This window comes from Fusarium sambucinum, chromosome II, assembly GCF_050947815.1.
Source record: "Fusarium sambucinum isolate potato_lamoka chromosome II, whole genome shotgun sequence".
NCBI classification, from domain to species: Eukaryota; Fungi; Ascomycota; class Sordariomycetes; order Hypocreales; family Nectriaceae; genus Fusarium; species Fusarium sambucinum.
This window is the reverse complement of record NC_139293.1, coordinates 8,571,811-8,595,082: the sequence shown is the minus strand read 5'-3', so window position 1 is coordinate 8,595,082 and position 23,272 is coordinate 8,571,811. Positions and strand designations below refer to the sequence as shown.

The window sequence follows — 23,272 nt, the reverse complement described above, 5'->3', positions numbered from 1 at the left end:
CTTGGCGATAAATGATGCCGATGACCCCTGCAGAAATGGACGAAAAGTAGAGACAATCGAACGTGTCACCATTGATACCGTCCGAATATTCGCGCGTCTAGATAGTATTTGAAATAGATCAGAATTGTGGCAAACGAGAATGTCTCCCGCAAGATAGCAAGATTTCAGATATAAAATGGCCCCCTAAGCCATACCTTGCACTCTTGACTACACACATCCTGCCATACTTACAATACTTACACTTACATAATCCTATCAACATGAAGTTTACCAATTTCCTCCTCTCTATCCTCCCTTTGACCTCTACTGCCAAAAGCATCAACAAGCCTCGAACAGACTACGTCCCTCAACCTGCCACTTCAGAAGAATGTTGCCCTTTCACCTACAAAGCAACATGTACCAAGAACCTCGAACGAATGTATCATATCCAACTCTTCTACAACCACAAGAAAGAGATTACATCTGAGCAATTCAGCGCATACTGGGCCAATAACCACACCAAGACTGCTGGAGACTTCCATCTTCGCCATGGTATCTACAAGTACTCTCAGGTCAATACTCCACTCCAACTAACGCAACCACCATTTACTGATTCTCCAATCTAGTACCACTCTACGCCCCAGTATCGTGACCTTGTCCGCGTCCCGGGCGCTGCTCCTGTACTTGAGTTCGATGGTGCTGCGGAGTTTTGGGTCCAGAATATGGAGACCTTTGCGGCTATGGGAGCTGATCCGTTCTACTCCACTGTGATTCAGGCTGATGAGGCTAACTTTATTGACATGGAGTCTATGAGACTGATCGTTGGTGTTGACTATATCATTGTCGAGAACCAGAACGCTGTTACGGAGCATGGGCGATCGTTTTAGTAGGACTACTGGCAGTATAGAACTACACTTTTGGTTGCCCAAACCGACATCTTCAGCAGATTATCCTAATAGTATCGCATTCTTGATAACTTTGCCTATAGAGCCTAGAATATAGCCGATTGAACTAGGCATTATTTTTTTCTTGCCTTTGTACTTGTCACTTCGTTTTCGCCCGTACTCCGCCTCCGCCGATTCCAACACGGCGAGCTGGTCCATCTGTTGTTGTTCCTCCTCACTAGGCTCCGGTACAGTTTCCTTCTTGGGATCCCTCAGCTTGAGTGGGTCGATCGGCTTCTTGGGGTTTCCTTCGTCATCCTCGGTCGATACCTCCTCGTCCTCATCGCCTTGACCCACTCCGTTAAGCGACTTGGAAGTCTTCGCCTGGTTCAAATCACAGGCCAAATACCCCTCACCCTCTCGACCCTGATTCCAAGCCTCAAATCCCAACATATATAAGAACATGTCCATGATTGTTTCCTCCCAGTTGATAGGAGATCCATTGCTCACAGCCCAGGCCTGGGCTGCACGCAAAGCCTCGATGCAATGCGTCATTTGCTGTCGCCTTTGAGCATCGGTTGCGGGTATTTTACCACCCAGAGCTTCGATGTATCCTTTCAACGTTGAGTTGGAATTGAGAAATAACACTGGCGCCCAGCATTTATAGCCGTCGTTCGCAACCAAGTCTTCGGCAAAAGTGCCCGTGATACCGATTAACAGCATGAGAACAATGATCTTGTCAGGAGTAGCTTGCCATCCGTTGTTGAGCATGTCCCATTGATAGTTCCTCATATGAGAGACCTGTTCCGGGTGAGTTTTGGGCCATTTAGCTAAACGGACTAAAGAGTCCGCTTGTCCACAGGCAATGAGTGCCTTGATGCCTTTTCTGCGACGATATTTATCCTCAGGACTGTGGATCTTAGTTGTCCACCACGACATTTGCATCATGTCTGGTGATAATGGTTTCGAATCAGTTATAGCCAGACAAAGTGGTCTTGTATGTGCTTCATCGAGAACGTTGTCTAAAAATAGCTTAGACTCGGGAATGTTATCGACAGGCTTTGGTTTATTTCCGGTTTTTTTAAGCTGTTTACCAAGTGAAGCCGCGAATTGGCGCATGTGAGGAACCCATTCTTCCCTAGAATCTTTAGGAACCAAGATCAATGGTTTCTGGTCGCCGTGCTCCGAAATGAATGATTGGTATGACCGCTTGTACCATTGATCCTGACGCTGGGAGTCTGTAGCGACGATATGGAAATGTTGCGACAGGAGAGCAGTCAGCTCCTCACTGAATTTGTCGGCATTCATGACTGGAGTCGGCGCAGTTGAACAATCGATGAAAGGTGGAAGTCAGCATAAAATGGGGACGAGTTTATGATTTTGCATAATTAACGTCAAGCTAAGCCTCAGTGCTAAGCCACCCCGTTTGGACTCATCGTCATAAAAGTGGAGTGTTTACAGATCCAGGGTATTTGATGTGTTAAGTTTAAAGTATAATAACTTTCGCGGCTGTTTATTATAAGAGGTATGGCTTTTTATTTGCTTCTTGTTTCTATTTATTAGATTGTTATGGCTTCCAAATTACATGAGTTCTTCCCCAAACAGCTTTATTGGAAGAGGTAATAGGGTTTACAAAGTAGGCTCACTTTTACAGCTCACAAACCACACACTATGTGGCCTAAATCTGCTCTTGACAGCACCATGAGAGAAAATATTCGCTACTAAATGGATCATTAAATGGAAAACCATCAAGTCTCCGTGTCAGCTAACTCGCCTTCGTTCTGATACGCTTTGATCTCTGTTGTTGATACCAATCCTGGCTATAACAATGATGCTTGACAAGACAATGGCTGCACGCCGAAGCTCCAGGGTATGTTCTTCGGAAATGATGTTCTTCCGAATGCGCTAAGCCCAAAGAAAATGTCGATCCACTACAACTAAATATAGATATTGTTAGTCCTAGCACATACCGTCCGGCGGTTGATCCCGTTTTACCCGGCATTGTCGTTTCTCCACTTTCATTCAACGTCCAAGATGTATGTTCTTCAAGGTCAAGAGTGATGCAATTCCAAGTTTAAGAATAATTATCCCTCAATTACTTTACAAGTCTTCTTCATTCCCCGAATACAGCCTGTTATAGAAAATGATTCGAGTAGCTGCATGTCATGTCTCCCCAATATTCCTCTCCGCCAGAGAAACGACGGCAAAAGCCATCACTTTGATCAAACAAGCTGCAAGGAATAAAGCAAACCTTGTCGTCTTTCCCGAGACATACATCTCAGCGTTCCCAATATGGAGTTCAATCCGTCCTCCAACAGACAATCATCATCTTTTTGAACGAATGGCAAAGGAGTCCATCTACGCCGATGGTGAAGAGCTTCGCGCCATCCGTAACACCGCAAAGCAAGCCAAGATCATGGTGAGCATGGGTTTCTCTGAGAAAGCTCGTTTCAGTATTGCAACTCTGTACAACTCGAACCTATTTATCGGAGACTCGGGTGATGTTTTGATACACCATCGAAAGTTGATGCCCACCTTTTTCGAAAAGCTTACTTGGTCACCTGGAGATGGTCACGGTTTACGCGTTGCTGATACCGCGTATGGAAAAATTGGGAACTTGATCTGTGGAGAGAACACGAATCCTCTAGCAAGATATGCACTCATGGCCCAGGGTGAGAATATTCATCTGTCTACTTGGCCGCCGATCTGGCCAACTCGAGTTCCATCATCCCAGCAGTCTATAGATGAACTCAATACGATGCCAGATAAGCCAAACTACGACAATGTGACAGCCAATAGAACTAGAGCAGCTGCCCATTGTTTCGAAGCCAAGTGTTTTGGAGTCTTATGTTCTGGTGTTTTGGGCGATGATGCTATAGCTATCGTCTCGGAAGGGTCTTCTTATCTGACCCAGACGCTGAAGCAGTCACAGCGTGGTGCGACTCAGTTTCTGGACCCCACTGGTGCGCCTATGAAGGGTTTCACTATTGATAGTGAAACCGGGGAAGAGGCTATCACCGAGCTTTTGCAACAAGAGGAAGGCATTTTATATGCGGATCTTGACATTGACCAGTGTATCGAAGGAAAACAGTACCATGATGTCGTTGGCGGATACCAGCGCTTGGATGTGTTTGATGTGAAAGTTGATCGTACTCGACGAGAGCCGATAACATTTAAGGAAGATAATAGCTAAGCTTAATCATAAAAGTTAGAATCAATGAAGTAGGATAAACAATGAAGTTGTATTGAGCCTACACGAAGGTGTAGTAGTACGCCTATTACGACTACCAGTAGCATGGCTAACAGTGACCTCCAGCTTGAGATTACTGTCAATGCCAAGACGCAATCTTCTACACAAGAATTACCACAAGTTGTTTTCCAGGACCAACTCAATCATTTCCTCTCTTATCAAGTTGTTTTCAATTACAAATTCAAGAAGTGCCTTGGGGGCAGACAGTGAGGACCCCTCAGTCTGCGCAATTCTGTTCACGTTGTCCTCACAAGCAACAAGGATGAAGATGGGAAGGTCAAACTGTTCGATAAAATAGTCAGTAAGATTGCTTGGGTATTGTGATGTTCGGAAGATGTTTTGACTGACCCTTCTATCAACCAGACTTTTAAGATACTTCTCTTCGTCAACGCTGACAGACACTTGCCGGTGTGCAATGTAGTCGTGAACCCAATGACCATTTGGTACATCCCCTTTCATGTGCGCATCGCGGAAGTCTTGGATACCAGGACCTTGGACGTCGACTCCACAGGTTCTGTCCATCTGGAAGTGAAACGCCACGAGAACAGCTGCCAGAAAGCGACCAACCTCAGCATATGCTGCCTCCCACTCTTGCCGAGACGTTTCGTCACCATCTGGCGTCTTGTAGTAAGCCTTGAGCATTTTTGCAAGCTTGGACACATACTCCCTCTGGGAGTTGACCATAGCAAAGTATGAAGTAACAGTCTTGGTAGCAACCTCTTCGACTGTTGTATGCTGTTGTTTTAAATCCTGTTGGATTTGGGCATCTTTTTGACGCCTGCGTGCGTCGGATACCTTGGCAAGCTGGTTCCATTCTTCGTCGCTCATGACGTCGATTTTGAATCCAGGTTTGCGGATGGAGTCGATCTTGGTGCCAACACGGGACTGTGACAATTCAATGGCAGTCTTTCCATTGAGGGTATCAAAGGCTCCATTATTGTAGCGGCTTGACATGATGAAGAAATGGAGCGAGTTGGTAAATGTGTAATAAAAGTCTGAGAGATTAGATTGAGATAAACACAAGTGATGTGATCTAGTATGTGTTTTGAAAGACAACGCGGTAAAAGTAGAGTAGACACACACAATGTTTGGCTAAGTGGTAGTTAGAGTTCCATGACAGATGCTAGCAAGTCTCACTTGACTTATAATCCGCCCCCTCATGAGTAACGGCTCTATCGGGGTGTTAAAACAAGGCTGCGATGTAATTAACCAGTATAGAAGTGACAGACGCAAGCGGGCCGAAATGCAGCAGGCCCTTCTTGGATCGAAATGTAAAACATCTCCTCTGAAAACCGCGCCATTCATAATGCGACGGAAGCTAAAGATCCCGTGTCTTATGTTACAGTTCCTTATTTCTCGAGAGCCTCACTCTCACCGCCCTCCATTCCCCGGAGAAAACATCCCGTGTCTCATTTCCTCCACAGCTTCAACCTCACCGCTCTGAAAGTTTTTTTTTGCGTGGCCAGTCATGTCAGATTAATGTCATGCCAAGATCGCAATCACTCGCGTATCTAAATGACGTGTCGCTTGACCTGCATATGCAAGCAAAACATCCACGAATTAAGATCCGTGATGTGAAACAAAATCCAGCCACCGGGTTGAGGACCCGTCAGGACTAGATGCTCACTATTCAAAAGCTGAAATGCGTGTCTTATTCTGTCTTACTTGTGAGTAGGACTGTACTAATATTATGTAACAGCATTTTCAGCTCCACAAAGGGAGTGCGGCGAGGACGCCGAAACAAGGATCTCAATGAAATACTTAAATCCTCTATATGTTCTCATTTTCACTATAACAATCTCATCTTCAGACAACTCATTCTATAGATCGATATCTCGCAGACACCTCAATACTTCCCCAAACATCAATTTGCAATGCCTACCAATGCATACGATCGATGGTTGAAGGGTGCTGAGACTTTGGGTGTCGAAGACGACGAACCTACAAGAATATATCGACTGGTTGATACGTCTCAAGAAGGCAAAAGCCAACCTCGATAGATCCTTCGCCGAAGTCGACAGATGGCTTCTCGTGCAAGCGCAGGAGATGGTAGAAAGACACAAGCCGACTATTACGGAACGTCGACCGAAAGACGACTACGGTAGTACTATCATCGTTTAAGATACATCTGAATTGTTCTTTCGGCTTATAATTGCTTATCACTTCTACTAGCCAAACATATCTGAACAGGTCCCAGACAAAGCTCTTGTAAAGCGTATCCAGATCTATTTGGTGTCTCTCAGCATTCCGATGCCGTATAGCGATTCCAAACTCGTCGGCCTATCGACGCTTCCCACGCTCGAATCGTAAGTTAATGTCGAATACAACGAGTGCGGAAAATATATGGATACTTTTGCAAATCCAACCTCTCGTTCTCACTAGATAGTGTCAGCATATTCTTGAAGCCAGATGATGCGCTCAAGACTGGGTCGGCTACATTGAGTAATGGCCCGGGATCTGCGACGACCCCTGCAAGTAGATATGTTTTCATAAAATAATGGCGGTGATGGTGTTGTATATACTATTACCGCTGCAGGAGTTAAAGCTGGTTCTGGTAGTGGGAAGTCCGAAGTAACTCAGTCTGATACGAATGCTGATGCAACCAAATTAGCGGATAGTACGAAAGCTACAGGGTTAAACTTGAAAAGCTCAGCAACCGCTTTGACGGTAAAGGGTTATTCAGTCTTGATATTAGCTCTTAATTTAGTTTTTACATTGTAGTGATTTAACAGCTGATATTTACAACAGTTTCCGGCACCTAAAGTCTATGTAATCCGATTGTCTACGTATGTTGAAACATTGTGAACTGTAGTTTTGAATATGTAATAGAAGTTGCGTGTTTCCGTACCCCAAAACCACACAATAACAACAGTTATGGTGAAGAACAAACATATCGTATAAACAGCATATTGACATCCAAAAAAGGAAGCCCTCGGACAGTATTGGACTAGCTAGGAGTTAATGTTGAACCTATTCCTGATGTTCGCAGCAGCAGCTCTCATCATACCTGGACGGGCGTGATCTTTCTCCTCTGGCTTCTGCTGCCCTCGCGTTCTCTTATCTCCACTCTGGCACGAAACTAGCATCTTGAGCAAATATGCGCGCTCAGCCAAGCGTGTGCCATCAGCCTCACCCCTTCTTCCCAAAGCAGGTGCCAAAACACACGTCACAATCTCGCTGGTTTGAGAGTCGTCTCCCTCCGATTCCTCTTCCATCTTGGCACTGTCAAATTTCAACGGCCTATCTTTGCGATGCCTATAGTACAAGTGCAATCCAGACGCCTGTGTGTTCATAACCATGTCAAGCCTGACAGCGCCATCCCAGATGGCACTTACCTGCTCGCTTAGATCCCTGGTTTTGACATTAGGGGGAAGCAGGACGACCAGATGGTTTGTCAATTCCTTGAAGCTCTTCTCTTGGGATTCCCTGTGTTTGTTGCTCTGACGTAGACTTAGCGGGTCCTGTAGAAGTGTACTTGTTCTAGCCCTCCACAAATCGATCTGGCGGTTCCTTTCTTCATGTTCTTCTTGGGATAAATCAAGAGAGGGCTCTAATCACGCTGTCAGCCCTTCTGATGGACAAAGAAAGGGAAGGGTTGCCGGTACTTAGTGAATCAAATAAATCGCGCATTGCTGGAGGATTTCGTGCCCAAACAAACTGATTAAACACATTCTGATCTAAAAATCTCCATACATACGCCCTGACAACGAATGACGGGCTGAAGTCCCTGCACATATGATTCGCATCCAAGTCTAGCATACTTGCTATTTCTCTGACTGAATTGGAAGAAGTTTTGATGTCCGCTGGCCAGTTGTCGTAGTACTGGTAGGAAAAGTCTCTGATATTGCGACGTAGCAAGGTTACCTCGTCAACAAAGAACTTGTCATCTAGAGACTTGAAGCCGCGATCGTTGACCAGATGTGAGTTAAGGTCGCTCGCGCTTTGTTTCCAAAGGGCTTTGTATTCTTCCACCTCGTGCCTTGTATCGCTGAGTGATTGATTCAATTCGTCCGCGATCATTTTGTTCTCATTTAGAAGATCCCGATATTGCTCATTCTTTGAGACTTCAGCGGCCAGATTCTGGTGAAGATCATGGAGTTGTTTCTTGAGATGATCATCAGAATGCTGGTTAGGTCTGGGAGGAAGTGCTGGGCTACTCATGGCACCGACACTCTCATTTGGCGTCATGTTGTCTGTGGCATTCTGAGTGTTTGTACCCGGGGCACCAGAGTATTTCTGTACTGGAGGCTACAAAGATTCGTCAATATCAATTGATGATGGGAAGGAGAAATGAAACTGACGTTGTCTGGCATGGGCTTTCTATTCAATTCCTCATGGCTTACTTGGTATTGAGAGAAGTGAGATGCCATGATCAAAGTCAGTTCAATTGACTGAACCAGAATACAAGGTTGCAAGTTGATACTACTGAGGGTTCCAAGATTCTGGGGTGTTCTAAGTAGAGATGAAGAAGCTAGGAAAAGATGCAAGACGAACGCATGCTGTTGAGGCTCTAGCCGCCCTGATCGTGATAAATCAGGCTGTGAAGTCAAGAAACCAATGAGGCTGGATGGCTGCAGTACAGCTGATCAAAAGGAGGGGGGGATCAAGTGTGATTGATTGACAAGTATCAGCCAATATTGCAACATAACCCGGCAACATTCTCATCCCACGGAAAAATCTGGTCATCTCTCTGTAGGCCTTTCGACCCGCGTGGGAGGTCTAACTGAGGGGTTACATCGACCTGGACCTCGGCGTTTCTGACCACCATCCGCAGCTTATTCGCCCGGCTACTATGAGTGAAAAAAATGAAAACAAGGCTGTCGTGTTTAAATCAATATTACACATGCATAAAGCCCCCAAGGAGGCCTCAAAATTTCGTTTTTCTATTTTCAAGTCACTGATGGTGGACGGCTCAATTACCAATCACAGCGCTGCTCGAAATGGTTCGCCCTTATTTTACTTCTTCGTTCATCGGATAGTATGAGGATCTCGATGCATTCAAATGGGACAACCTGGTAGGCGAGTCATCAGTCAGGAATTTCAGCCGCAGCTGAGCATGCATTGGAACCTAAAGGTTGATCCAACGCAGATAAGCGCCAGCCTGGTCTGTCGGCCAATGAACAATTTCGTGGATTCATGACAAGAATAGGCAGCCTGATTCCAAGCTTGTAGATTCTTTAGAAATCTTGGTTGCAGAGCCTCGTGTGCTTGGAAATGATATATTGTCTGCAAACTAACAAAGAGCGAGACCGATGAATACACATGTCTTCAACCTTTGAACAAAGGTATCACCTCTTCTTACTTATTCCTATCTTATTGGATTGATCGTCCATAATCTCGTCGAGAATCATTCGCCCGATCTCAATATGCCTCTTTTTCGGTCCAATTCTCAGCGTAACCTGAACAAGGGTAATAGCGCTTGGTCCCTGAGAAATGTCGTTGACCGCGTGCGAAAGAAGAAGAATTCCAATCTTGACGATCTCATGATTATTGGTATTGACTTTGGAACCACGTAGGCTCCTGCTAACTTACTCACGGCTAGAGACAATAAGCTAACTAATACTCAAGATATTCTGGTGCTGCTTGGGCTACTGTTGCAGACATTGAAGCTGATGGTGTCAATATTGTCACCAGTTGGCCAGGCACAGGAGTTCAAGAAGGCAAAGCTCCGACTGAACTCTTCTACGAACACGGTAAGACTATGTGGGGCTACGGCGTTCCTCGTGACGTTGATCCTGTGCGATGGTTCAAATTACTCCTTCTGAAGGATGAAGACCAACCACCAGAGATCAAAGGACATGAGTACCTTATCAAGGCTCGAAATATGTTGGCCGATGAGGGCAAATCCACAGTTGACGCTATCGCTGACTATCTACGACTTCTATGGGGACATGTGCTCGAGGCAATAATCAAAGCACGTGGTAAGAATGTCGTGGAGGCTCTCTGTTTCCATGTTGTCATCACAGTCCCCGCCATCTGGAAAAACTACGCCCGCGATTCTATGCTTGAGGCTGCTCAAAACGCCGGCATCACAGCTTCTCGTCGTGCAGGGCCGACAACTATCTCATTTGCGCCTGAGCCTGAGGCTGCAGCTCTCGCTTCCATCTGTGAGAGAGCAGAAGACCTTGGTGAAGGTGATGTTTTTGTGATTTGTGACGCCGGAGGCGGAACAGTGGTAGGGTAACCTAACTATCGGGTGCATCACGAACTAATCGCTTATTTGATATAGGATCTCATCAGCTACAAGGTTGAAAGTGTTGATCCTGTTGCACTTCAAGAGGCCGTTGTTGGTTCAGGTGAGACATCCTTACCTAAGGTTTGAAGATGAACCGAGACTAAAAATCGATTTAGGTGGTTTATGCGGCGGTATCTTCGTGGATCAACAATTCCAACGTATCTGTAAAACACGACTTGGTCGCTCTTGGAGTAGGCTTAGTCAGACAGGTATCTTGGAGATCATGAAGGACGAATGGGAGACTGGGATCAAGCGACACTTCAAGCCTGACAGCTCTTCCAAAGAATTTATCGTCAAGATTCCTGCTGAAGCCTTCAAGGGCGAGGGGGCCAGTGGGATGGACGACAGTTCCCAGAAGCCAATGATAAAGAATGGGCGAATTCATTTCACGAGGTCAGTGGCTTCTATATCATGCATCCTTTGACTTACTAGTTGACTGACATATAACACTCAATAGTCAAGATATCGAACAGACCTTTATCAAGAGCTTTGAAAGCATTGCAGCTTTACTGGACGCACAGATCGATCAGGCGAAGAAATCAAAGCTCAAAGTCAAGGTCAGTACTTATGCTTCATACCAAGTCTTGTTTTTAATCATTTCCAGGGAATTCTTCTTGTTGGAGGCCTTGGGTGTAGTCCCTACCTTCAGGAATACCTCAAGGCAAAATACAAGAGGAAGAGTATTGATGTTCTACAAACGGATGGAATCAAACCGTACGTATCATTACGTTATACTATTCATGTGTTTTCAACTTACAAGTCATTAGTCGAACAGCCATTTGTCGAGGAGCAGTCTACAAAGGACTAATCGGGGGTGCTGAAGCCGCAGTCGCAACTACGGGAGGTCCCAGCGCAGGATCCTCGGGTAAAAATGGCAGAGCACTAAACCTACTTGAGCACAAGAGCCCCGTGACTATCACTTCAACTCTTTCGAGACTCAGCCTGGGCGTCGTTACTACAAGGCCCTACGATGAAGACATCGACGATGTAGCAAATAGGTATTGGAACGATGAAGAAGACTGCTACTACGTCAATGGAGTTATGACGTGGTACATCAAAAAAGTATGTTTACCAGAGTCCTGTTCTTCACTCTGACTAACTCTTCACTCAGGGCCAGAACGTGCAAAAGAACGAGCCACTGCGAAAGTCCTTTTGGCGAACTTTCCAGGACGAAAGTGAGTACGACGAATATCTCTATGATTCTACAGAACATATAGTGCAGTGCGATCTCGAATGTCCTCCAGATATGAAAAACCACTTGGTCACCAAGTTTTGTGGAATTGAGATAGCCCTGAGGAAAGACTTTGAAGATCTGAACGACTATGATAGTCCAAGTGGAATGATAGTCAAGAAAATTGACTTTGATATAGAAATGATTCCATCAGGAGCTTCAGTTGAGTTTTCTGTTTACGAGAATGGTCGAAAAATCGGGTCAAGCGGCATGGGTAGCATAATGGGCGGTGGATAAACATGCTCTGCACTAGTCTAGAATTGCCAAATTCTTCTAGCCCTTATTTCTATAATACTAAATATCATCGTGTGCTTTATAAACAATTTTCTAAACTTCAAGTAGTACACTCGCTTGTTTGTCTTCAGTGCGCCGTTTCTCTTCAGCTTTTGTTCGGATCGTTCTTGTATGATAAGCCCTCTTCCAAAATTTCTTAAACTTGTTGCCCTGTATATCATCGTCGTGGAACTGCAAACCTCCACCGGGGAAAAAGATCGGCAGCATTGAGAGGCCAGCTTTCGGTACCCATTTTTCCAACTCCACTAATGCTCCCTGGACCCCAGAAGCATAAATGACCTTGTATGGGGCTGGCTCGGGTGACGTGAAAGGGTTCAAGATGTTGCGACTAAAGGACAAGGATCTCGATCCCGTGTCTTTGATCTTCTCAGTGAGGGTTGGTTTCAATGTCACTAACCATTCTGGAGCTCCATCTTCCTCCGCCATTGAAGACACCCAAGATGGCATAGGAGCCTTTTCACGCAAACCAGACTGAGTATGTTGACTTGGCATGTTAACTTCTTCTGATATCCATGACTTGACAGTGGAGAATTTTTGAATATCTTCATCCAAGTTGACTTCAGAACTAGGATCATCTTTATAACATTCTCGCCTGCCGATGATGGTAGGCGCATGTGAGAACTTGGTTATGTGAAAGTTCGACGATGCAGGGTGTCTAGAGATCCCAGCAGCCATAACATTTTGTAACATTCCAAGTCCTCCAGCGGCGATCAAGAACCATGTGTTTTTCTGGAGACCTGAAATGGATATCAAAAGACACACCCACAACATGGAGAGAATCACCGAAATCCAGCGTGTCTCGGTCCGAGGGTTGGGTGTATAAGTGGCGAGTCGTTCCAAGTCCCAACAGCCAGACGAACTGATAAACACCATTACATGATGGTGACCGTTGCCCCTAGTAAGGCAAGTCACTTTATCATGAGTCGAGAAACATGGAGTACCGTATTTTTCTTCTATCCATTGGGGGAGCGAGCATGTAATCGCTACTAGAGTGATGCCCGTAAGTGAGATGACGAGAATCGCCCAGTCATTATAGACAATGCCAGGCAAAAGGACAATAATGAGCTGCAGTAATAGGGTAATACACCCAAGCCACCAGATGAGATCACACTTGGGACCCGATGCCGGGTTCAAATGGAAGATGTCGATCCTAAGAGACTCAGCCCGGCCGCCTTCACTTATTGGTCGTGGATCGACAGAATTGTGAATCTCATGGTCACGAAGTATTCTTCCTAGTACCCAAGATCGATTATGTCGAACAAATCCATTAGAGCAGTTCACAACCATGGAGGGACAGTCAGACTCAAGTACGAGCTTCATGTTTCCTACAGCAGCAAGAAGATTGGTGAAACTGTATGTAGCCCAGCCGAATGAAAAGGCCACAGGTGTGATGGGGATATGAGTCTTTGTCCCGGGTATGCGTACTCTATAGCCAACAAGTTGGGTTATGGCGGCTTGCACAATGTCGCTTCCTATCAAAAGAAGGATGCTGAGGATGTCACCCGGATTAGCCCATTGGTTTCCAATGTCCTGTGTAGAGGAAGTCATTATTTGAAGCGGAAAGGATATTGGTTGTTGAAACTATGAAGAAGTGAGGAGAACCGCGTGCTACGTTGTTGATTCAATAGCTCTACATTTATGATATAGCAGTGGTTGGTGTGCTGAGCACTGTTTTGTAAATCACGTAGTAAAACAATTGTGCATCAATCATTTGGTCGCTCCAATGCCGCGTATCTATAAGTGCACAGCCCGCGCGCCTGCATAATGAAGTGTTCTTGTACGTTTCAGTGCTATTTTCAGCTCGCTGTACGGATTAATATATCGGAACTATTTCGTCCAATGACATATGGTTGAAACTGCATGTATACCCAACTTGGTGGCATGTGTACAGCCTGATTTTACTCCCAGCGAATAGACTTGCTGTCAAGTACGGGGCAAGCTGCATAGAACGCTACTCGTCACATTGCGTATTTAGGCAACGAGGCTGCGGAGGCCCAACTGGGTAATGATATGCACTTGGTGTGGTATCCTGAATCCTTTGGGATCAAGTATGTGTCGCTGGCTTTTCAGCTTTGTCTTTTGGAGGTGCGGCATTTTTGTCAATTTTAAGCCTGAGGGCTGGAACAAGGCTGTTGGCCAGCTCCCTAGCATATACCATGTTTAGTCTTGATCTTATGTATTCTGAAGTCGCGGTTGAGAGTTCTTAATACATTTTACATTCACTTTGGCTTGCTAACTACAAGAAATCCCTCTTGTACCTCAAGTATTGAAACTAAGTACTGCTTGTAGCAACATTTGCTCAATTGTACAAACCATGGACCGGGATATCGTCTCCAATCAAACAGCTGGTATTGACAAAGGTATTTATCTTCCGTAAACCTAGTCATCTGTCATCTCTAATAAATAATACAGCGGTGGAAATCCTCTTCAACGGCATACTCAAAGAACTGGCAGCTACAGACGCGTTTAGTAAATCCGATACAGCTAGTATTTTTATTGTCTACGGGCACGATAACGAACAACTCGGCACCGCGAATGCTACGTGTGTCATCCATTTCATTCAATGGCTTCAAGAAATCAGAACCCGTACAATTTCCGACCGAGCACCTCTCCCTCTGTTCTTCTCCCGGACAGATTATTCTGGCTCTGTCAGAAACATTCTATCAAGCCAGTATTGTCTTCTACCACAAGACAATGTCTCGGATGATGGTACCATCCACCGTGTGGACAAAGTCGTTGTTTGTGGGTCTGAGCTTTTGAAGAAGTACTATGATGATCCTTTCACTTTACCATTTCTTAACGCTATCAAAGCAGCGTACTTGAAATCGTCAAACGATTCCAACAAATCAGAGACACCAGAAGACGCTATTCGGGGCGTTGTCGAAGCTCACTGTCAATCCAACAGGTTTCACCATGTCCTCACCGAGATTGCACTTTTGATGCTACGCTCTCCCCATAAAGAACACCACAAAAGTGTCGTCCCCGTCACACTCGATGGAAGTCTGATGGAATGGCTTCCATTCTGGGACAGTTGTGATGTTGTCCTGAAGCTCAAGTCCATGGCAACAAGCCATCAGCACCAACTATTTTTCAAGCTCCTCGCACAGATTTACCCACAAGAGCACAAATTGATCAATCAGTACAAGGACTGCTACGATCTGACTTGTCGTAAACTACAAAGCCAATCCACAGCTACCGGGGGCATGAATCAGCAGATCATTGACAGGGCGATTTTAAAAACGCAAAGAGCCGTTTCGGACATTGAGAGTGCAGCTTTTCGTAGTCAGCGACACTTGAATTTGACCAGGAGCCATCAGCAGACAGTGCGCGGAGTTTATGACAAACTCGATTTTCTCACTGGTGCAGCTGACAGAGAGTTGGATGAGAAAACCTTCAAAAGTATTGTAGAGTGGTTATCTGCTTGCTCATATCAGCTCCATCACGAGTCAGTCTTCAAGAAGGTATTGCCAGGGTCTGGTGAGTGGATCATCAATCACCATTACTACCAAGATTGGATGTCTTCAACTTCGTCTTCAGCCCTTTTCATACACGGCGTTCGAGGGTGTGGAAAGTCTTCAATGTTTTCGGTCATTGTCGATCAGCTTCAGAGTCAATTTCGACATGACAAAACTCAGACGCAGATTGCGTATTATTACTGCTCGGGTGCGCAGTCAGAGTCAGAACGGGCCAATCCTGAGGCTATTCTTCGAAGTGTCATCAGGCAGCTGGCAGTGGACGAGATATCGCACGCAGTTGATCAGAGTATTGTCTCAGAGTACGAAAAGTCAACTAAGCATCAGAACAACGTTAGAAGACTCGGCATCAGCGAGTGTTTGGCGCTTCTCCAGCAATTGACATCGAACACGACAACAATGATACTAATCGATTCCATTGATGAGCTAGAAACTCTCGATCGTTCCAGACTCATTGAGGCTTTTGAAGATGTTGTCACAGAGTCAGACGGAGCTATCAAACTGCTATTTACAAGTCGAAACGACACACAGGTCAAGAAACTCCTACAAATGGCGACCCCCATTGAGATATCCAAGGAGCACAATCGCACTGATATCATCCGTTTTGTGGAGACGCAGGTCGCCTCCATTGTGAGTAGTCGGGCATTTGTAGACGAGGATGCGCCACAGGGTCTGCTCGAGAGAATTCGCGATACATTGATTACCGGAGCACAAGAAATGTGAGATATCGCCGAATCATTTCTGTGACCGCTACTAACTAAGCTCTAGGTTCTTATGGGTAGAACTACAAACACAGATGCTCATCAGAAAAAAGTCTGTAATGGATGTTCTGAAAGCGCTTGAGAAAGGCCTGGCTGAAAATCTGGATAAGATCTACGAGGCGACCTACGACGGTTTTCTTACTTTGGACGATACAGCTAAAGCTATCGTTGAAGGAGTCTTCTGTTGGATTCTCTATGCCAAACGGCCTTTAACTACTGAAGCTCTCAATTCTGCACTACGAATGCATCCTGCGCTAGCTAATCACCCTTCAGACATACGTCTCCCGGATCTAACTGATGTGTGCTCAAACCTGGTGGTTCTTGACTCAGTCACCAAAATAATGCGACTGTGTCATCCCTCAGCTCGAGACTTCATGAAACATCGTGGCATGTTCTCAGAGGTTCAAGGCCATCGTTTGGTGACTTCAGCGTCTCTTCGAACATGTTCTCAGACCCTGTTGCCCGATCTCAGTGCAATTTCAGCCCTTGGAGTGATTGACGACTTATCACTTTATAGCGCTATATACTGGCCACAACATCTCAAGGCAGCAGAAGTCAGTAACACTGTACCCCCTTGGATAATGAATGATCTCAACGAATTCGTGTTGGGCGACGAAGAATGTGATGTTGATCCGACTTTCGAATGGTGGTTGAATTGGACTAATCAGCTTTTGGAGACGCTGCCTCCTTATGACAGCTTGAGGTTGACTCATGCGTGTCTTTCACTGACTGAAGGGGCCTCTGCTCTGCCTACTGCTGCTGTCTTCGGGTTGAGCAGTTTGACTGAGCTAGTGTTCGATCGTGGACAAAACATAGACTTGGAACAACGCATCAATGGTGGCTATACACCACTCTATCTAGCCTGCTCCTTTGGACACAAGGCCGTTGCATCGACTTTGATCCAGAAAGGAGCGGACCCAAACGTGTTTTGTGGAGATTATGGAAATCCATTGCAAGTCGCATGCTTCAAGGGACATGTCGATGTCATTGAAATCCTTATCAATAGCGGCGTTTCAGTAGACGTCTCTACTCCAGCATTTAAGAATGCGTTACATGCTGCCTGTGAAGGCGGCCAATCAAGCACCGCAGAGCGTCTCATTAACACCACGGAAGTTATCAAAAGCGAGACGGACTATGAAGACGTACTGCAGATGGTTGGAGAAGCTGGGTTTTGCAATGTCTATGAACGATTAATGAAGCCGGACATGGTACGGCAGTTCAGGCAGGGCACTATTGACAAGACTCGCCATGAAATACGCATTCTTAGCATTATCAAGAAAGGCCGTGTGGACATACTACAACGCCAGCTCGAGTCTGACCCCGGAACAAGAAACATTATCCCTGCAGACGCAGTAGCAATTGCTGCTTTACACGGTCACGTCAACATGGTAGAGTACCTTCATGGTCTAGGCACGAGCCTTGAGGAAGAAGGCAAATTTGGGTCACCATTGAGGAGTGCAAGTCTACAAGGAGAACTTCGCGTTGTGAAGAAGCTACTTGTTCTAAAAGTTGACGCCAATGCCAAGGGCTCGAAAGGTGATGCCCTCCAAGCAGCCGCAAGCAAAGGAAACATTCCAATTGCGAAACTCCTCATCTCTCACGGAGCAGAGGTCAATCAACAAGGACCCCCTCGTGGTTCTCCAATCCAATCCGCTGCTTACCACGGTCACGAAGATATGGTCAGGTTTCTCATTGAGGAAGATGCGGAGATTTACTCGGAGACTTACAAATTCACGGATGCTCTTTGGGCCGCTATGAAAGGAGGGCACAATCACATTGGGGCCTTTTTGCAGCAGAACTTTCCACCACCTCGTGGCCGAGTCTTGCCTGCAATTGCTCGTGGCGACGAGCACAAGCAATCATCATACTTCGATCGCCGCCCGTCAGGTGTCAAGCGAGATGATAGTCCGTATCCTGAATCTAGTGAGGGAGATGAAGAGCCACAACACGTGTCACCCCAAGATGTGAGCGACGAGCAAGAACAAAGTATTGGAGATACGCATCAGCTTGTTCTGGCAGCAGGGATCGGAAACATACCAGTTCTTCGACAAGAACTACAGGAAGAAATCGACGAGAATATTATCACAATGGCGCTTACCGTGGCAGCTGGACAAGGAGAATACCGAGCCCTTGAGGTGCTCCTTGAAGAGGGTCTGAGAAACGTCTCTTATCTCAGGAAGCCAAAAGAGAAGGCCCTAATTGCTAGTGTAGAGAAGAAACAGCCAAGATGTTTCGAAGCACTAGCTAATTCGCTTCACGGTACCGCCACCGTCATATCTTGGGGTTTTGCACTTCAGTGGGCTGCAAGCGCAGGAGAGGCCATCACAAAACAACTGTTTGAGTTAGACTTTGTTCCTTGGCAAGGCACTGACATGAGAGGATTAGCATCGTCCTTGGGCTACTCATTCCGTGACGAATTTTACTCAGACCCTGTTTCTGCTTGCAATGACGCTCTCAAAATGTCTTACGGTGCGGGCAACAATCAGGTGGCAAATGAGATTTGGACTTGGATCTCGTCTTCAGGACCTAGGAAGTTGCTGGCGAATTGCGAACAATGGGATGATTTAATTTTTGTGGCTTCAGAGCATGCTGATGTAGCAGTTCTCAACCGACTAATGGCACTCAGGGACGAGTGCGAAGACGTGTCAGAAGGGCCAGAAATACATCTGGAGGATCTTCTCATCGGCGCTGTTCATGGTGTAAAGAGTGGCAGTCTGGGTTATATACTCAAAAAGATCATTGGGAAGTCAGAGGCACGCGGCATGATTACGCCGGCGTTCTTGGAAGCATGCCGAATAGGCTACACTGATACAACGAGAGAGTTGCTGGAATTTGGCGCCAATGCTTTTCTTGACATAGACATGATAACACAAGGGGTAGTGGAGGCCTCAGCAACAGGACACGGCAATCTTGTACTCGAGCTATTGGACTTCGTGGGCGTGGATGAAAAGGAAAAAGCTGTCGTAACCGCGCTTCTCGGTGCAGCCGGTGCTGGAAAGACGGACGTCATCACTACGCTTCTCCAGGATACGGGAATTAAGGACTCGGATACATTTTCGACAACTATGACCCGAGTTCTCGTCACAGCTTGTGAGTTTGGATATCTAGACATCGCACAGCTTTGTCTTGATCACGGTGCAGATCCGGAAGACGCTGTTGAAAAGGCGCCGTCAAGCGTGGTACCTGAAATGGAGCCTTCTTTTCGTGGATTCAATACTTCGCGCTTTCGACCAAGACCTCGTGTCGCGCATCGGTTCCCCCGACCTCAGGGACAAATGTTTGGCACGCCACATTACAATATGGAGGACGACGCCTACGATTCTGATGCCAGCGCAGAGTCTAATGATTCAGAAAACACCATGCAAGAAGACCAGACGGATATGACCGACGCTCTGAAGGCCAGTGTTTGTGCTTTTCAACGAATCTGCACTATTGAGAGGGTGACCGGAGGCGAAAAGCCGTCTGTATCTGGGAAGTCCAGAGCAAAGCAACAACTGAAAATTGTGTCCCTCATCTTGGATAACAATCCTGATTTTAGCGGTTACGACAGTAGACTTTCCACTCATCCTCTCCGAACAGCCGTTGCCCATGGAACAGAACACCTAGTCCAACTATTATTTGATGCGGGCGCCGCCGATCAGTTCAGCCCCCGACAACTCGAATCCTTGATCCTGGTAGCAGCCAATCGTGATACTTCCATAGGTATTCACATCATCCTCAAACTTCTCGATTACGATCGCCGGGTATCCTTCAAAACGGACAAGAAACAATGCCTCGATCCCGCCATTCTTTACGCACTGGAAACAGCGATTAGTTCTTTGACCGATCCAAAGCGATATCGAGATATACTATCTCTGAAGGGCATCATCTCTTCAGAGAAGGAAGCACGAGACTTGCTCAAAGGCGGCCTTCAGAAACTTGTCAAAGCTATTTTCCGCAAGCTACCTGCTCAGACAGCTGAGCCAGATGCATTCGGAGACGTACTCCATGCAGCGGCCGCAGCCGGCGATCTTGCGACAGTGAAGCTACTCATCAAGCACAAGGTCAATGTGAATCACGTCAAGTTCAATTTTCACTCACCACTTGGTTCTGCAGCGGAGTTTGGACACGCGCAAATAATCAAGGAACTTTTACAAGCCGGCGCCGACATTCATCCATCGGGTTTTGTACATCAAAGCTTTGGTAGACAAGAACCAGCCATCAAAGCTATCCTGGGAGGCCATACCTCTACGCTAAAGGCACTAGTGGACCACGGTCTGAAAGTTGGAGAATATCCTGGAGATGTTCCGCTGATTGTTACGGCCGCTGAAAACAAATCTACCGCCATGGTTCGTCTATTGCTACATGCTGGAGTTGATCCCAAGAACCATCCTCTTGCTTTAGTCACTGCTGTAAATGATGGGGACCTGGAAATGACAAGATCACTACTTGACGCTGGCGCGGATCCCAATGCCTTGGCTATCCATGGAGAGTTTGTAGTTGATCGGCTTCTCTGCAGTCCTCTCTATGCAGCATGCAAAACTGGTCATATAGAAGTGGTTAATCTTCTCCTTGAACGGGGTGCTGATGTCGAGGTTGACTCGGGAGATATCGACGGTCTGCCGCTTGTCATTGCGGCTCGCCAAGGTCAATCTGACATAGTTCAAGTTCTTCTGGGCAACAGGTGCGATCCTTTTCGTCGCAGTAAGGGCCCATCGGCACTTTCTCCTAAGGATCAGAAGAAACTAAAGACACTTCTATGCGATAGAAATCAAGGTGCAAGTTCCCGAGACTCTGGTTTAGTTGGAGCAACAAACCATGTTGCGATGGGGGTCGAGTTCTTAAACGCCATTGAGAGCTCATGCGATGTACAGCAGGGTTTCCGAAAGAGTTTGGCAATGGTCACTATACTATCCAAAGCTTCTGATGATCCACAGCGCGTTTTCCTGGACGCTCTGAGGCATACATCCAAGAAACAAAATGTCATACTTTTTGAGGAGCTTTCACAGCATGTTGTTCCGGATGCATTTCTTCTTGATCTGGCATGTCGATGCGGCTCATTGAATGCCGTCAAGTGGATAACCGACTATGGCGTCAGTCCCACGACTATTAACCAAGATGGCCAAACACCGCTACAAGTGGCTGTTGACTATCAAAATTTGGACGTGGTGGAGTTCTTGGTGGCTGATCGATTGCGTGCCGAGGCACAGCAAGACAACCCACAGTCGCTCAACATGTACACCATAATTTCTTCTATTTTGGAGGCGTACTGCTCGCCACTGTCTAAGCATAAGAGCATTACGGCTTGTGAGAAGACAGTGGAGAAGTTGTTAGAGATATCCCAGACAGGAGATCAACGAGACTTGGATCGAGCTCTCTGCCTTACTTGCCATGCGGGAAGCAGTCTTCTTACTGAGATGCTACTCGAACTAGGTGCAGACATCAATGCTCAAGCATATCTATGGCAGGAATCTTATGGGTATAGCTTGACGCCTTTACATGCAGCAATCTACAATACCCATCCAAGCGTGTTGAAAGTACTTCTATCACAGCTCCCTCCAAACGATCCGAAGTTTGATGCTGCTTTTCAACTGTGTCTTGGCCATATCAGTCCCATAGTACTTGAGACATTTCTTTATTACGCTATCGAATTTCCAATGACAAAGCAACATCTTTTGCTCTCGATCGAACAGGAGAGTTGGAAGAGAGGTCCTGGTGAAACGAATATCGAAATGATCTTTGCGCACCGCCCAGAGCTCCAGGTAACTGACACTGTTCTCATTAAGCTATTGGAGACGGAAGTACCATTCTCAGCATCGTGTGGTAGTGACTTGCACGACTTGTGGCAGGCTTTGGTTGACAAAAGCGACGGTGGCTTGACTGGCAATGTTATTCGTTACATACCGCACAACAGGACTTGGGATTTCCTGCATGGCTATATCGAGGACTGCGACGGGTCTTGTAGGCAGAGTTCCTTTGTTCCATTGCTAGTTTCAGATCATCCGGAGATGGTAAGAGAACGCCAAGATGAGTCAGATGGGTCTTGGGATACTGAGTCAGAATCTGACGGAAATGAGCAAGGTTTGTAAAGAAGAGATTGAGGAATTTCTCAAGGCAAAGCTATTTTAGCCCGAGCGTCTAGTTTAATATTGGATTTTGCAATATAGACCAGTCTTTCTTATTTTTATGATCCTTAAGCTTTTGCCCAGGCCTTCTCAATTTCCTCTAGGTTTTTAACAAAGGTTAATCTATCCGCGCCGATCAAATTTTTAACAATAATCAAATCTAAGGTTCTCTCAAGACAAGGTTTCTTCCACGGCATGACTCTTTCGGCATAAACCTTATAATAGAGGTAACTTATAAAGGAAGCTTCTATCACGCTAAAGACAGCAGTAACTTCTTCCTCTTGCAACCTCAGTCAACTGGCAAGCCAATATCGCCTAACCAAGCAAGACTAACTAAGTCAGTCGATCCCGGTATACCTTGTTGCACATAGCTAACCTGTCGTAGTTCTTGTACACGATGCCGACTATCATCAAGCCAAAGGCTATCGGTCCCGGTCACTACCCCGATAGCTTGCATTCTAATGCGATCAAGACTGCGGTCAGTTGCAATAGAGATGCCAAGCTGCGTACAGAGGCAATAAACCTCTGTACGATAAAGAAGAGGGATGCCCTCGCAAAGGTCAGGCTAATAGCCTTTACCTGCAAGTTAGATCTCCTGATCTTATATAAAAAGGATAGGCAAGAGGAGGAGGAGAAAGAGAGAGTTAAGATAAGAAAGAGGCTGGAGGAAATGCGGCAGCTTAAAAAGGTTATCTTAGAGGAAAAGGTTGAACCGTCTAGACGGCAAAACAAGTTCCTTGAGGCACTTGACGAGACCGTCTCGTACGACGAGTGGTTCGACCGGTTAGAGAGGCAGGTGATGACGGCGGCTGAAGCCTTTGAGTCATAGCATGCTGGTCGTGGCCTGAGACCACAAGTACGCGACTGCTGGAAGAAGTCTAGACGAAGAAGCCCGAAGCCAAAGGCTGTCTCGGTGCGGATTATCTAGTCAATTGACCAAATAACGCTGCTTCTATCGTGAGAGATTCGTGATGTTATCAACTAGGGATAGACCAGTCTTTCGACTGTTTACCAGGGCAGTATGGTTGAACTGAAATTGGAAAAAGTCTACAATAATTAAG

At 46.1% G+C, this 23,272-nt stretch overlaps 8 protein-coding genes across 8 annotated transcripts; 4 read left to right on the top strand and 4 right to left on the bottom strand.

Moving 5' to 3' along the window:
- Positions 1–260: 260 nt before the first annotated feature.
- FSST1_009747 (EthD domain-containing protein) lies at positions 261–866 on the top strand (the record flags this gene model as incomplete). Its single annotated transcript, XM_083226746.1, has 2 exons — positions 261–551; positions 606–866. The coding sequence occupies 2 exons, from the start codon at positions 261–263 to the stop codon at positions 864–866; spliced, it is 552 nt and encodes a 183-aa protein (XP_083085708.1).
- A 60-nt stretch (positions 867–926) lies between these two features.
- On the bottom strand, positions 927–2,171 carry FSST1_009746 (uncharacterized protein; the record flags this gene model as incomplete). Its single annotated transcript, XM_083226745.1, has 1 exon — positions 927–2,171. The coding sequence occupies one exon, from the start codon at positions 2,169–2,171 to the stop codon at positions 927–929; it is 1,245 nt and encodes a 414-aa protein (XP_083085707.1).
- Positions 2,172–3,006: 835 nt separating this feature from the next.
- Positions 3,007–4,056, top strand: FSST1_009745 (carbon-nitrogen hydrolase; the record flags this gene model as incomplete). Its single annotated transcript, XM_083226744.1, has 1 exon — positions 3,007–4,056. One exon carries the CDS (start codon positions 3,007–3,009, stop codon positions 4,054–4,056), a length of 1,050 nt encoding a protein of 349 aa, XP_083085706.1.
- Positions 4,057–4,224: 168 nt separating this feature from the next.
- FSST1_009744 (uncharacterized protein) lies at positions 4,225–5,067 on the bottom strand (the record flags this gene model as incomplete). The annotated part of the gene is made up of 1 exon (XM_083223901.1): positions 4,225–5,067. One exon carries the CDS (start codon positions 5,065–5,067, stop codon positions 4,225–4,227), a length of 843 nt encoding a protein of 280 aa, XP_083085705.1.
- A 1,997-nt stretch (positions 5,068–7,064) lies between these two features.
- On the bottom strand, positions 7,065–8,483 carry FSST1_009743 (uncharacterized protein; the record flags this gene model as incomplete). The annotated part of the gene is made up of 3 exons (XM_083226743.1): positions 7,065–7,663; positions 7,875–8,361; positions 8,415–8,483. The coding sequence occupies 3 exons, from the start codon at positions 8,481–8,483 to the stop codon at positions 7,065–7,067; spliced, it is 1,155 nt and encodes a 384-aa protein (XP_083085704.1).
- A 996-nt stretch (positions 8,484–9,479) lies between these two features.
- On the top strand, positions 9,480–11,816 carry FSST1_009742 (Hsp70 family protein; the record flags this gene model as incomplete). Its single annotated transcript, XM_083226742.1, has 8 exons — positions 9,480–9,625; positions 9,682–10,288; positions 10,343–10,409; positions 10,465–10,741; positions 10,806–10,905; positions 10,953–11,062; positions 11,116–11,410; positions 11,460–11,816. 8 exons carry the CDS (start codon positions 9,480–9,482, stop codon positions 11,814–11,816), a joined length of 1,959 nt encoding a protein of 652 aa, XP_083085703.1.
- Positions 11,817–11,906: 90 nt separating this feature from the next.
- FSST1_009741 (uncharacterized protein) lies at positions 11,907–13,421 on the bottom strand (the record flags this gene model as incomplete). Its single annotated transcript, XM_083226741.1, has 1 exon — positions 11,907–13,421. One exon carries the CDS (start codon positions 13,419–13,421, stop codon positions 11,907–11,909), a length of 1,515 nt encoding a protein of 504 aa, XP_083085702.1.
- Positions 13,422–14,187: 766 nt separating this feature from the next.
- FSST1_009740 (ankyrin repeat-containing domain protein) lies at positions 14,188–22,175 on the top strand (the record flags this gene model as incomplete). The annotated part of the gene is made up of 3 exons (XM_083226739.1): positions 14,188–14,233; positions 14,286–16,065; positions 16,115–22,175. The coding sequence occupies 3 exons, from the start codon at positions 14,188–14,190 to the stop codon at positions 22,173–22,175; spliced, it is 7,887 nt and encodes a 2,628-aa protein (XP_083085701.1).
- Positions 22,176–23,272: the final 1,097 nt, after the last annotated feature.